At 39.0% G+C, this 15,580-nt stretch overlaps 1 protein-coding gene across 1 annotated transcript; it reads left to right on the top strand.

Annotated features, from left to right (window-relative positions):
- Positions 1 to 1,787: 1,787 nt before the first annotated feature.
- On the top strand, positions 1,788 to 10,366 carry LOC137593757 (ubiquitin-conjugating enzyme E2 H-like). Its single transcript, XM_068312720.1, has 7 exons — positions 1,788 to 2,034; positions 5,016 to 5,092; positions 5,214 to 5,288; positions 5,381 to 5,420; positions 5,567 to 5,619; positions 7,477 to 7,605; positions 7,978 to 10,366. The coding sequence occupies exons 1-7, from the start codon at positions 1,982 to 1,984 to the stop codon at positions 8,100 to 8,102; spliced, it is 552 nt and encodes a 183-aa protein (XP_068168821.1). The 5' UTR covers positions 1,788 to 1,981; the 3' UTR covers positions 8,103 to 10,366.
- The last annotated feature ends 5,214 nt before the right edge of the window (positions 10,367 to 15,580 follow it).

Genomic DNA, 15,580 nt, shown 5'->3' with positions numbered 1-15,580 from the left:
GAATATTATATTCATTTCAATATGTATGTATGTATATGTGTGTGTGTGTGTATATATATACAGTATATATACAGTACTGTATATATACAGTGTATATAAAGTATATATACAGTATATATATATGTATATATACTGTATGTCCTGTGTGTGTGTGTGTGTGTGTGTGTGTGTGTGTGTGTGTGTGTGTGTGTGTGTGTGTGTGTGTGTGTGTGTGTGTGTGTGTGTGTGTGTGTGTGTGTGTGTGTGTGTGTGTACATATGTATATATGTATGTATATTTCTCTTAACCTTTGATGGTAATACCTGAATACAAGTGAAAATTCCAAATTCAATATCTCGGAAAATTAGAATATTGTTGAAAGGTTCAATATTAAATACACCTGGTGCCTTCACCAGCTAAGTAACTCTAAACACCTGCAAGGACCATTAAATGGTCTCTCAGTCTAGTTCTGTAGGCAACACAATCATGGGGATGATTGCTAACCTGACAGTTGTCCAAAAGATGACCAACACTGCACAAGGAGGTACGATACAAAAGGTCATTACAAAGAGGCTGGCTGTTCACAGAGCTCTGTGTCCGAGCACATCAATAGAGTGGCAAACGAAATGAAATAATGTGATACAAAAATGTGTAAAACCAATAACTGCATCCTGGAGAGGATTAGGAAACAAAACCCATTCAAAAATATGGGGAAGATTGACAAAGAATGGACTGCAGCTGGAGTCAAGAACCACCATGCACAGACGTATGCAAGACATCTGTTGCATTCCATGTGTCAAGCCACTCTCTAACAAGAGGTAGCGCCAGAAGAGACTCCCCTTGGCTAAAGACAAAAAGGACTGAACTGCTGCTGAGTCGTCCAAAGTTATGTTCTCTGATGAAAGTAAATTTCACATGTGCTTTGGAAATCCAGGTCCCAGAGAGAAAATCTGTGGGGTATTGTGAAGAGGAAGATGCAATACACCAGACCCAACAATGCAGAGGAGCTAAGGCCACTATCAAAGCAACCTGGGCTCTCATAACATCTGAGCAGTGTCACAGACTGATCGACTTCATGCCAAACCGCATTTCTGCAATAATTCAGGCAAAAGGAGCCGCAACTAAGTATTGTGTGTTGTACATGCTCATACTTTTCAGTTGTCCATTTCTAGAAATACTTTTTTCTATCAGTCTTAATTAATTTTCTGAGATACTGAATGAGATTCTCATTAATATTCAAGTATAATCACCAAAATTAAGAGAAACAAAATGTTAAGTACTGTATGGCAGTCTTCGTGTAATGAATAAACACAATATATTGAATTACTGAAATAAAAACTTTCACAATAATCTAATTCTATGACCAGCACGCGTGTGTATAGTATATATATTCATATATTTATACTGTACATATATACATCTATAATTTCACGTTAATAACCCATGACAATGTATGAGAAAAAAACAGGCCTTGTCTTAGCTAATTTCATCGTAGAACTAAACATAATAGAAAAGCAAGCGCTTTATCTTTGATCTCTACTTCACCAGCCTCATTGAAACCCCCCCTCCCCACACACACACACACACACACACACACACACACACACACATAAAATAAGAACAAAGAGCGACAAAAGTCAATTTGGGGTTTTAATATCGACTTCTAAGTTGGCAGAAACGATTTCGTGCTGTTTACTTGGACGACAAACAGCGTGCTAACAGTGCAGCTCCGCTCTGTGGAGTGTATTTCTAGGGCCGAGCCCCTCCCCTCCTCAGGACTCTGGAGGTTGATGTCAGGACAGATCTCAACTAGGCAGAACTGGTCACTGAAGAGCCGTTGAAAGCAGGAAAAGTGGGCGATGTTACAGCTAGGATCTTGTTTACGGACATTATTGGAAGGCTGTTGATACAGTCCGGAGGGTTTGTGGATATTTTCAAGGCAAAAGGTTTTGGTGGCCTCATCGTCAGAAGATTTTAGATCACTTCTGTGAAGGATACAAAAATGTCGTCTCCAAGTCCGGGCAAAAGGCGAATGGATACCGACGTGGTGAAACTGTATCCTTTTCAGAACATAAACACGCTTGTATTGCCAAATCAAATGTGTGGTTTCATGGTAATTGTCATCCCTCTAATGTTGTTCAGTCCTGGTGTTTGTTGTAGATTTTGTATGGCTGTATTAATGTGGCAAGTAGCAATCTATGCGAAGTTGACGGATTTTCTAAAAAGTATGTAACGTAAAAGACTTTGAGGTGAATGTTAGTCTGTTGGTCTGTCCGCTGTTAGCTTCCTCGATGTTAAGTTAGCAGAATGGCGATTAAGCTACACATTTAGTTAACGTTATTGTGTGACTTCACTTGCCTATTAGCCAGCGTTAGCTTGCTAAAACACTAGCAATGATCCTCTTGTTTGTGTTAGTCGATAATTAGCAGAGGAATCTGTCGCAATATAACATTGGTAGTGAACTCTGAGCGCTTTCAACATTGTTAGCTTAGCTCGGAAGCGTTAAGTTAGCATATTAGCCAATAATTTGTGGTTCCACCTGTCTGACAACTCCATGTGAGGCATTAGCAAGGAATTTTTACATTTTGGAAACGTTTCTATCGGAAGGCACGTCAGTCTTTTTTTCGTTATTTGTATAACGTTAGCGTCTAGGTAGTTAGCTATGTGTCATTCACATAGAACAGAACAAACAGGGGTCGATAAAGAGCTAAATAGATATTTACCATCTGACAAACCCAAACTCAACTGATAACTGTATTAATTAACGTCAATGAAAACAGAAACCTGGTGTTTGACTTTTGTGCGTTTTTAATTGTTGTCTTCACACAATGCAAATTGAAAAGAAAGTAATTACAAATCATGTGTAAAATGCAAAAATCACTGTTGGCATGTTCACCTCGAACAATATGGTTTAAAACTTTCTGAATTTGACCGATATTTCAATGATTTTATTGATGCTGAATGTACAAAAGAATGGGTGTAAAATTCTATTTTATTAAACATTTTTTCACGGAGTTTTATTAGCTGCTGATTGGTCGAGGACTTCTTATAGTCGATTTAAATGTTTGTTTTTTGTGTAGTTGGTATTTATTTATAGGTTTCAGCTGAAGTTTCATGAAAGGATTTCTGACAGCGTGAGGTGAATTGTTTTGTTTTTGTCCTGCATCCAGATCCTGCTCTCTAATTGGTCAGCTTGTTACCATCCGGAAAATGGTAGAAGGCGGGGCTTCACACACAGCTGATCGAGGAACAACAAGCGATCTGTGCAGAGGATAGGCCTGGTTGGGGGCTGGGAACATCCAGTCTGTGACAGGCTTAGGGCCACATGTTGTTTCCTCTTTAGCAGAAGTAGTTTAGCTTCTGTAGAGCAACTAAGCAACTGGTAGGGAATCAGTTTGTTGATAAATAAAATGAACCAACCAATAAAAAAAAAGCATGGCAAAACATCTGATAATCAGGTCAGTTGAAGTTTTTTTTAAAAACTATTTACAACCAAAACATTAATGATAATAATTGCATAACTTCAAGATATTTAAACATTTTTTTCTGTATAGTGGTTCCTGTAGCTCCTCCATGAGTACCAATTATGTCACTGAGTAAAAATTACATTAAAAATAGAAGACAGAAGGTTTCAGTGTTTCAGAGAGTTTAACCTTTACAGTCAAGAGTCTAGAAGCAAAAAGAGTTAAAGTAATTTTTATCATTTTTCACTTTTTACTTTGCTTTATTGTTTTACATCCCTTTATTACAACAATCCGCATATTTTATTTAATTTATGAGTTTATTAAGTAAAATACAGCAGTGCTGTGTTTCATATCATTAAAAGATTGAAATTTCAACAAAGGATGCACAATCAGGTCTATAAGGAAGAAACAACCACAGACACAGTTTATTGCTTGCTTTATTAATATTATTGTACCAACATTGACATTGAATAATTACATACTTGTATATCAGGCTGGACCAAGTTTACTGCATTTTTCTGACTGCTGGTCAGTAGATTTTGAATTTTAACATGTGTTTTTTAATATCTTGAACTAGTGTTATGGAAATTACATTTTACAAACTGGAAAATAGTAAACACAATTTAGATCAGAAGATAAACCAGAATGATTGGTGAGCTTATGCCAAATAAAGGTTTTCCCAAGCATATGCTCATTCACTTGAATGAACATATGCTTGGATTTCCATGGACATACCTCGGGGAATAGCATAAGAGGCCAATGCATATTGCACAAATCAAGAACAGCTTTTATTTATAGGACTCCAGCACATTTAGAGTTTGTGTATCTTCCTGCTCAGTGATTTGCAAAAAATTTTCAGTGAGTGACTGAGTGACTCTGGTAGATGCTTACATGTCTTTTGCCTCCTTGCAGTTATGCAATCAAGCATGAAGAATGCTGTGACACTTCCTTGTGAGGTTTTTGTGGTCCACATCTGTTGTTATACCAGACCTGAAGTTTCTCAATTGAATTGAACACTCAACTTTTCTTCTTTCACAACATTCTGTCAGTGACCTGTGAAACAGATGAAAGCTAACAGTCAGCTAGCATGGTGGAGACTACATTTATTTAGAAATAGCACATCCTTGCAATGTTTGATAGTTGGTAGACCTATTACAGTACTGATGTTTGTGCTACCAGTATCTACCAGTATGTTAGCTATTTTCAGTTAATCTTTGGTGGTTAGTTGGTGAGTCGAAGAAATTAAGTTTCTTACTTCCTGTCCCACCTTAATTCTAGCTTATAGTTGTTACCTTGGCTGCTTTTAGACTGACCTCTCTCTTCACATTTAAAAAGTTATTATCTTGTGCCGAGTGCAAGGTATTAGTTGCTTAGTGAGCTTTTCCCCTTTGTCAGCAGTATTTGCTCTGATCACTTATAGATCATGTGTGAGGCCTCTGTCTGGAAACAGAAAGAAAATGGAACTTTGACCAGCACAAGATAGGTAGTTTTTGTTGTTTGATTGTGTCTTAATTTGTCATCTCTTCTATTTTTCGTTTTGTTGTCGTTGTCTTTTCCTTAATCCATCGTCAGCATTGAGAGCAAACACGAGGTCACCATCCTCAGTGGACTCAATGAGTTTGTGGTCAAGTTCCATGGACCCCCAGGATGTAAGAGCCTCTCTGAAGTTGACTAAATGTCATTTAGCAGTATTTCACCCCTTTACTGTAAATCTGTATATGTGGCGCATCATGTCAGTACTTCCTATGGGTCTACATCTTTTCTTTTCAGCGGCGTATGAAGGAGGGGTGTGGAAGGTGCGGGTGGACCTACCGGATAAATATCCCTTCAAATCACCTTCAATAGGTATGGAATATTTATTGTGGCGAGTTCTTCAAATCTCCTTCTAATGTAATAAAAATGCAATGATTAAAACCGATTGTCTCTTTTTAAAACAGGATTCATGAATAAAATATTTCATCCCAACATTGATGAAGCGTGAGTAGGCTAACAGTGGCACTTCCTCTTGTTTATCATATCAAGCCATACAAAGAAATCTTTCTGGTTGTTTCGGCTCTTTCTTTTGCCAAGCTATCATGCTTTAATTGCAGTACTCACAGTTTTATGTTTGTTTTCTCTTCCAGATCAGGAACTGTGTGTTTAGATGTCATTAACCAGACATGGACAGCTCTCTATGGTAGGTCACGGCCACGTTTCATTGTGTGATAGCTTTATTAAATGACATACACTGACTAACAGGCAATTACAGCACCTTATTTGAGGACGCTTTCCCACCATTTATTTACCCATCATGTATTTAAAGTATTCTAGTAAGATTTCATTTCACATGTCCAAGTGTACTTAAGATTTTTTCATGTCATCCATAAATCCAGTCATCTACCTAGGCTGCAGCGTCCGTTACTTTACAGAATTTTGTCCAAGTCATCATAAAATGAAAAATAGTCCTCATTTGTAAACACACCACTGTTATTGATGGCATCCAACTTTTTACATACAGGTGTCATTATTCTCCCTTCCTCTCGTATTCTCCTGGTAAAAACTATATTCTAAAGAAGTTGGTTTTTACTGGTCTCCACAACGCATCATCTCTTCCTCTCTCCATGAGTTACTGTGTCTCATTCATTAACTTCCATTTGTTTTCCTTCCTCTTTTGTGGATTGATGATGGTAGGTTGTTGTAACTTCCTTTATTTGGTCTGAAAGTCTGAGTCATACAAAAACATGCTTCCACAATTAAGGCAAACAAACTGATTAAGTTTGATGTGGGCTGAGACCACCTATCATTTTCAGACCAAAGATGGTCTCTGATCTGGTCCTGGGAGGTCTTACTGCAGGTCTGAAAGATCCTACCAAGCATAGAAGTTGTGAAAGCACCCTAAACCGGTTGCACTATGCTAATGTGATATCTGCTGCTTGCCCTCGGAACTTGCTTTTAGGCTGATTGACACAAAGGTGAAAAGACTGAAAGATTGTTGTGAACTCGTTCCCATTAGGAATATTCTCCATTCTTGAATTGAGAGTAGCTCTAAATGTAAACCTCTCTGAATAGTTGTAATATTGATAGGGTATCACAGGTGAAAAGAGATGACACCAAAAGATAAGATCAACAAGAGATTTATTGGTTCTCTGCATTCATTTAATCCATATCTTTGCTTTTTAGACCTGTGTTGTGTACTTAATAACACCCTGTTAATTACTGTGTTGGTATATTTTGTGTGGGTGTTGTGACACCAGTCCGATGAGCAATTAACACAGATGGTCATCTTCATGTTCATCTGTGATGATTAACTTTGCTATCGTTTTTGATGTGATTGCTCAAGGAGTATGGTGCTCTTTAAGGTGGAGAGAGTGGATAAGGAAACTTTGAAATACAAACCTTACAACCCTGGAGATAAATTTAACTCTAATAACAATAGTCCAGTGGTCTCACTTTGCTTGAGTTCTGCCCAATGTCTGATAGTGTATATCACTGGTCAGCTGGTGCATGATCAGCATGAGTAATAAATACCTTGTACTGTGAATCTCATGTTTGTACCATGCATTATGTTCTTCTGAGGAACAGAGCAGACTTCATGTTTCTCTTCTGCGCTGAACATTTAAACAGCAGCACACGTTCTGACCTTATCATTCTCCACCTGAAAAGTCTTAAGGAGAGGTTTGGTCACCACTTCTCAGTTTTCATGCTTGTGTGTAGTTTCTGTGAGGAGGTTCCTATCTGCCTATTTTCTATCCTTTGCTTTCCCACTGGTTAGACGTTACTTTTAATCTCCTGTCTTAATAATCAGTGTGCTTGCATATTTTGAGTATTTGCCGCCAGAGGGCAATAGAGTATTTTTTAAAATGCCTTATAGATGATGTGGACTCAAGAATTTGTATACTGTACTGTACATTACTTTGGAACCATATACAGTATAGTTGTTTGAGCACTGAAGAGAGACCTCTAGTGGACAATAGTAGACCTGCATGTAGGATGGAAGAACTACGTGTTCTCAGATGATTCTCTACTGACTTGTCTTTTTCTTCATATCCACTAGACCTCACCAACATCTTTGAGTCATTCCTCCCTCAGCTGCTTGCCTATCCCAACCCCATCGATCCTCTAAACGGAGATGCAGCTGCCATGTACCTACACCGACCAGAGGATTATAAACACAAGATCAAAGGTATCTCACCAGTGTGAGACAAAGTCTGAAAGGATGGTTGAGATTTAAAAAATAGCGTATGGCAGTTTCAGGTATTTATATTTGGGGAATGAAACTTCAATTAAACAAATAAAAGGCATCTTAAAGTCAGAAATGTTGCAATGAAGTAACACATTTCTCTCCAACTCGTGTCAAATTGAGCTGACACATCTCATACCTTTTAATACTTCTGTGATAACTATGAAAACTAAGCCTAGTGGTGAAAAGCAGAATACTGAAGGCTTCTACATACATGACATACCTGAAATCATCGGCTGGTTATGCGAAAAGCACTGAAGGTGGATTCCCAAAGGAATTCTTCATCTGTCTCCTTCCTTGTGTGTCCTTTTTCAGAGTACATCCAAAGGTACGCTACAGAGGAGGCTCTAAAGGAGCAGGAGGAAGGAGGGGGCGACTCCTCTTCTGAGAGCTCGATGTCAGACTTTTCGGAGGACGAGGCTCAGGACATGGAGTTGTAGTGAAGGGAGGAGAACCCGTCCTTTTCACCTCACAACAGACTGTCCATTCCTAAAGAGCAGACATTCAGTGCTATATTGATATTTAAAGACAATTTAAAGACAAGACAATTTTTTTAAGGCGACACAAGAATTTTTATTGCTACACAAGGATTTGCAGTGTGATATTGCAGAATATTAACCCTTATTTAGGTTTTCATGCCCACCTGCCCTTTGCCCCACACCCTTGCTGCCCCCTGAGAACCCCATTAGATCAGATGGGGTGAATCTTTAATTTCCATGATCGTTGCCTCAGTCAAGGCTTTCATGTTGCATGACCAAGTAAAGACTGAGCAGCGGTTGGGAGACAGGAGGGCTGTCATCCAATCAAAACTTACAGTTTACGATGTGGCTCCAGAGGCTACAACTTACCACTTTTTTTCAATTTCACCAATTTTACAAATTAACTACAACACCAGGCACTGGTGCCGTGCTGACGGAGGACTGCAGGATCTCAAAACTGTTTCTCTTCAAAAAACTGCAAGGATTCTTATTTTATTTGAGCTGTCACCTTTCATTTTTTGAGACTTCCAGTGAGCTGCAGCCCAGAGAGCCTCGTGCAGTCATCTGTTCATGGTGTACAGTTGTGACTGTAGACAGCCTCTCTGACAGGACTGCCCATGTGCAAACCAGCTGACACATCATACTTACAGAAAAGCAACAGATGAATCAGTCACCACAATGCCTGTGTGTGTGTGTGTGTGTGTGTGTGTGTGTGTGTGTGTGTGTGTGTGTGCGCGCGCGTGCGTGTGAATGTGTGCGCGCGCGTGCGTGTGAATGTGTGGCTGCGCGCATGAATGTAATCCAGGGAGAAGCATGGCGTATTGAACTTGTGTACTAACAACTGATGCTCTGTAGAAATCAAGACATGGGAGTCCTTGTCTCAAACACTCATCTTTCTCCTCCTCCTCTCCGTTTTAGGAAAGTGTTTGTCATTCTCTAAATATATTTGTATATTATGGCATGACACAGAAGTAAAGTTGTGTGGGGCTTTGTGGAGCTAAAATTCTGTAGAGGAGGGCAGGGTTTATCCAGGTCCTTGTTGAATTATCAAACTTTTGAACTTTGCCTATTGCTTGTGTTGAACTATAATAGGTGTTTGACTTGCGTAGGGATAGTTAGTTTTGTCGTGGGTGGTGAATCCTATCAAAATATATGGTTTACAACATAACACAATACTTTAAAGACTGATTCTTCTGTAAAGACTGGGAGTGATGGTACGTATTTGTGGGAGGAGTCTTTGTTGAATCTAGTCCTCCAGAGACACATTACACCTCAGCATCCCTTTCTTATAAATATAGGTAAAACATTATCAGGCAGCAGTCTTTGTTTCAGCCATTCATTGCTGTCTCTTTTACTTATTCAAGCTGTTGCTGGCCTATTTTCCAAAATGATGGAACTAAAATCTGGTGATGTAAAAGGATAGTTTCATAAAAAAAGGGAATTCTCCCATTACTATACGTGGTGATAAAGTTTTCCCTGATATTTGAGATAACTATGTAAAACTACGAGTCTCCTTCATAGATATTTAAAACTTAAATTGCTAAAGTTTTTTTTGCTTTTAGTAGAGTTAAAAAGATTTTTCCTCTGTTTAGCCATAAAAACATTGATGTGCCTTTTGGCACCTTTGCAGATGAAGACGTTACCGGAGAAGCGGTGGTTAACTTTTTTAAGTTAATGATGGTTCACTGGTCTGTGTCTTAGTGCTGGCTGGAAGCCTGGTCATTTTCTAACAATCTTCTGCACCCATTGCATTATGGGGCTTTTTGTTTTTTGTTAAGTAGAAATAAAAATTAGGATATAATTTTTACCACCATTCAGTTTGTGTGTTTCTCATTGGATAGAAACTAAAATCATTACCCCTTTATGCATATTCTAAAAATGAGGTCAGGATACTTCTAACGTTAAGCTAACACATCCAAATGTTGTTGTTGTTAAATGGCATTAACTCGTTAAAATGGCATGTAATGATGTCACAGTCATTTATCTTGTAAGAAACACAATCTCCAGCCTTGTATTTTTCATTTTCAGGATGCACCGATGTAGTATATATTTTTATTAACGAGACAGTTTATTTGATCCCTGTAATTGGTTAAATTGTTTTTATTTTGGTCTTTTAAACCTTATTTCCATGATACATGTCCACATAGGTCTGAGTTTTGAAAAAAGGCAAAAAAATAAATGTGCTTCCCTTGTAACTTGAAGAAATAAATAAAAAATATTTGTCATTTTTGTTTTTGCTTATCAGTATGATGAGGTGTCTGGTCGCTGCAAGCGCTGATGTAAGAAATAACTGGGTCTATAGCGCTTACTAATAATAGTTCCCATTCTTTCAAATAACGTGTTCGGATGGTCTTTTGACTTAGCTTTATTTTCACTAGATTTAGGTTTCTCCACTAAAACACATTGATGTCTCTTTCAGGTCAGAGCCATCCACTAGGTGGCAGTCACACACTTACTGACTGGAGAGCTTCAAGCCAAGTGATGAGCTTTTTACAGTCCAATTTTGAAGACGTACAGCTTCATTCATCAAACATAAGTAGGGACTTAATTGGTAATTTAGTGGATCGAATCGATAGCTTTACTCATCACTGATGCCTACTGGTTTGAGAACCGGCTGTTTCATGTCTGGGTTGAATTTTAAAGATGTACGTAAATACTTAAGAAGACTTGATTTCCAGGGAAGAGCTTCACTTCATGCTTGCTTACTGTTAGTTTACTGGAACGCGTAAAGAGAGGGATGTTCATCACTGTTATTTGTAGCAGCAGTCCATTCCTGATAAAAAAAATCAACTTGTTTGCTTTCAAGGGGCCATTTGGAAAAGCATAAAGTTAATCTATGCCGGAAAAAACATTTTTTAGTTGGTTAGCTATTGATATTCCAGGTCTCTCCTCTCATTGCCAAATTTTTACCGCATTCAGGTTTGACAACTGAATCAGTGAATGAATGACTGTAGACTTGCGTGTATGTTGAGATGCTCTAATACAGCGTTTCTCAAATAGTGGCGCGGAGCAATACCATGGGGGGAGCGTGTGACCCTGGAGAACATGCTTTTTTTGCCGTACTAGAGTAAAGTGTAATTGCACATCCACTACAGTAGTTGGCAGTAGTGCTGTCATTGTCAGGTGTGCGCAGGGAGTATTTCCTCGAGGAACCATGAAGAAGTGTCTGTGGCGCTGAGCCTCACTATGACGACAGTGGCAGACGAGGGGAGACCGACCGGTGTGTTTACTGTGTGTAAAAATGCTGGCAGCGAACAGCACGAAGCTAAAGAAATGAAGACATTATATTACTTAAAGACATGGAGTTTTTTCAGCGAGAACGTGCCGAATATACCAGAAATCGTCCCCCTTTGTGAATGCTACTTCAGTATACCTATACCTATACTTCAAACCTGAAAGTGTGTGACTGCCTAAACGAGCTCATTGTAGCATTAATCCTGACTTCCTCATTTTGATTAAAAGAAAAATCACCACAAATTGTTTTATTCATTTTTGTTTTGTAGATTTAAGATGTTTTATATATTTTGCTCCTCAGTTAATGTCGCTGAACTCAATGTGAAATTTTTTTTTACTATATTGATTTTTAATTTTATTTTTCAGTATCAAATGGTGCATTGAGTTGGTCAAAAATGTTGACAGTTTAAACAAGATTTTTTTTTTTTGTAATTTCAGGCAAATTGATGCACTTAAAACGTTTCTGTTATAGACTAAAAATAATATTAATGAAGTTATTGTTAGAAATTGAACTATTTCTTTTTCCTTTTTTGTTTTCTTTAATGTTGATAAGGATGCAATGTTATGCAGAGGTGCACTTAACAATTTTATAGACAATTGATATTATTTATAGTCGCGGCGGAGAATAGGGGGGGTTGCGAATTGTTTTCTTGCTGGGGGGGTGCAACGGAAAATAATTTAGAAGCACTGCTCTAATATGACGCTCCTTATCAAACTGGCAGCACCTTAATGATCTCATGAAATATTCAAGGATGAGTGGCCATGCAGTCTCTCTCTGAGTACATTCGGGTTTCTTGTTACAACATCAATTTAATTTGTCGTGACGGTGACGAGACACAAGCAGATTACGCTTTAGACCTTTTTTATGTATTTGCTAAACAAACTCAGCCTTATCAGATTAAACGAGTCTTTTACATGCAGGAATTTACCTGTTCAGTGAAAGCGTAAAGTTGAATGACCAGGTTTTGGATGATACTGATAGACAATAATATTGTAAAAATTTCCTTGTCGTCCGGATTTGGAAAATTTAGAGGATTGTATTTTGAAAATTGGTCGATCAATTCCCCCTTTTACCGTTATTATTTACTGAATAAATCATTTAATTATTTTTAAGTAAATTATTTTAGGTCTTGGGCTCTAAAGCAAGTTTCAAGATTCTTTATTGAAAGAATAAGTGTCTTATTATATATAAATGCGAATATTGATGAATTGATGTTATCAGCCATACTCATGCATTAATTAGTAAACCTATTTTATACGAGAGTGAGCATCAGCAGCAGCTTCCGAGGGAGTTGAGACGCTGCTGTCCGGCTGTGCCTTCTTCATAATGTATGGAGTGGACAAAGGCTGCACAGGTGGATTTCAGCAGCAACTTGAAAGCGCAGTAACCCAAACCGATGCCATCCAACTCTGACGGACGCACATCAGCTGAAAGGACCGTGACCCCTTTTTTTCCACTTGCAATCTGTCTAATAATCACCGACAGCAGGTAAATGAGCTGCGGAAGGACCTCTGAGCGCCCTTATATAAAAGGCACCTGCGCTCGGAGAAACTTTTAGAGACGGAGCGTCGCTGCAGGCCTGACCCCACCCAATGGATTTTAGTAAGTTTACTGTCCAGTGGTTGCTGCTGTTGTCATTTTTTTAATGTGCTATGTATTCAGGGAATGTAAAAAATATTTAGAAATGGAAGAAAATTAGTTTGTTGTTTTTTTGACTGAAAAATTATAACCTCAGAATGATTTTTAAATTATTTGATGTAGTAGTAGGATAAATCTGTTGGCTTGCTGTGAAATATAAGCTCTAAAATTATTTTTTAATTGTACAACTAAGAATTAAAATAAATCTGACGTATACAAATCTGATTTGACAGCATTACAGTGAACGTCAAACGGTCTTTCAGTGTCCCCCATCATCTCCACTGCAGTGCGTGTTCCGTGCGTAAAAGGCGCAGAGGAAATGTGCTGTAGGCCTACGTATGGAAGCAGCAGAAGGGCAGGGAGGAGGGCGGCGTGGATTACTATACCGCCAGTGGGTTAAGATGCTTACCAACTAATTACCTGTCCACTAAAATCCCCTGTCCTACAGCCCAAACAACCAGGGAGCCGTGAGGGACACAGGGATAGGGATGTCAAGGGAGATATCGAACTGGCATAGTGCTGACTAGCAGACCGATGAAGTAACAGTTTATAAGTCTGCTTTCCTCCATCGGGTCAGTCATCCATTTGAGGACCACTGCTTTGTTTTCCTGTCTTTGATTGATATTCTACTGATGGATCCTTTTGGAGGTTCAACATTCAAAGTTTGTTCTCTATTTTAAAACCTCAAGAGTGGTGGATGCCTTGGATTTGTTGGATCATTTTAAAGGTAAGACTAAGATATTTGTACTAAAATGCAGGCCTCCACAACATGAATGGTAGGATCAGATCACAATAGCCAGGGAGCACATGTGTCATCGTTATAAAAAGATGGCTGTGTGTAAATAAAACTATAAATATGTGTGGCCTCTAGCCTCGAGACAGGAGTGAGTCTTTGAAAATTATGACTTTGCTTTGTGTACATTTCATTATTTTATCTAAAGCTGCCATTGTGCAAATCGAGAGGTGAACTACCATAGATGTATCCCTTAATTATAACTGGAAAACACTTTATTGAAGGTTGGGAGCAAAATTTCTCCTGTGATAAACTATCACTGAAGTATTGTGTGTTTTCTTCCTCCGTAAGTGAGGACAATTTTTTTATTACAGAGTGAAGAGAATCAAAAAACATGAAGCTATGCTACATCTTCAGGAGACATACAAACCCTTCTCCTCTCTCTCTCTCTCTCTCTCTGTCTCTCTCTCTGTCTCTGTCTCCCCCCCTCAAGCTTTTCACTCTATTGATCTCTCCCGGAGGCGGAAAGATGAGCCCTGTTCTGGGACCCATTTGAGCATCTCAAAAATCACTTAGCCCATCATTCCCTACAGCCACAATCAATCCGAGCAGCAGAAAAACTTCTGCACCTGCACCAGGAGAGAACCACATGGAGGCCAGAAATGTCCTCAAGTACCGATGCCAACAATAATCCAAGGATAATATTGCTTTCCGTGTGAATTCCATGAAGATTTTCTAAAGGAAAGTGGGTGAATTTAGGCGTAAGCGCTCCAGGCCTGTGTCTGTCCCCGGAGCAGATGGAATCCCTGGATTTACTTGACATTATTAGACGGACGAAGGAAGATGCTGACACTGTGAAGACAAAATTCCTCAGCTTTTTAGTGTTACACAAGGATGTAAATATCAATGATGAACAGATCGGATGTCTGACTTCAAAGATGGTCAGACAGCCTGTGTAGCCTCCATGGCTCTGTTAGGATTAAAGTGGGGTCACACCTTCATCTCCTCCTGTTCTGTGTATGGCACTGGTAGAATTCACTGTCACAGCACACTATCAGTGAATTACCATAGGGCCATAAACAGAGTAGAGACAGAACCACACTGCCTGTGTCCTCACTAGTTTTAGCTTTAAACCTGAAGTCTGCTTTTGATGAAGTGAAATTCATTGCCCTCTTTGCCCAGTTTGGCACTAGCACATTTTTGCTGTGTTTCTTGTTGTTTGAGCAATCATGTGTAGTGCCAATATAGGATGAGAGAGAAATACTTCTGCAAATAAATATTCTGGCAAGTTCCTATCTTCGAGAGAAAGACACCAGAATCAAAGGTGATGGAGAGATGGGAGATTGAGCTATGGATCTGATCGATTGCACCATCCCACTCAGATATCACTGGTTACCATAGAGGCCTGTGCTCTATTTCTGAGACGCTTCCCTGTGTAACTTGAACCCCACTCATCACGTAGACTGGCTGTACTCTCCCACAGTGTTTGGCAATGGTAGAACTCACTCTGGTGGGCTGGAAGGATCCGGTGGTTCTAGACTTGCCAACAACTGACTGAGAGTTTTAAACTGCCTGTCCCCATGCCAACACTGGACACAGGTGAAGGTGAGAGTTTGTGCTGTGTCTGACCAGCCAAGTCAATCCTGACCATTAACAGGTCAAATGGATGTTCTCACAACATCATAGAAACTCCCCAAAGATACAAGTGGTCCATAATATTCCCTCAAGTTCAGCTTCACCAAGAAGATCACTGAAGGTATGAACTAAATGAGACTTTGATCACTGAACCACAAGTCATTAATCCATAGAAAGGCAATTAAGCACTGAATTGGC

Source organism: Antennarius striatus, chromosome 4 (assembly GCF_040054535.1).
Source record: "Antennarius striatus isolate MH-2024 chromosome 4, ASM4005453v1, whole genome shotgun sequence".
NCBI lineage: Eukaryota > Metazoa > Chordata > Actinopteri > Lophiiformes > Antennariidae > Antennarius > Antennarius striatus.
This window is presented reverse-complemented; position numbering and strand designations above follow the sequence as displayed.

Coding starts and splice junctions, on each gene's coding strand:
- LOC137593757 (XM_068312720.1), top strand. CDS start 1,982: ATGTCGTCTCCAAGTCCGGGCAAAAGGCGAATGGATACCGACGTGGTG. Junction 2,035..5,015: donor GATACCGACGTGGTGAAACT/GTATCCTTTTCA, acceptor ATCCATCGTCAG/CATTGAGAGCAAACACGAGG. Junction 5,093..5,213: donor GTTCCATGGACCCCCAGGAT/GTAAGAGCCTCT, acceptor TTTTCTTTTCAG/CGGCGTATGAAGGAGGGGTG.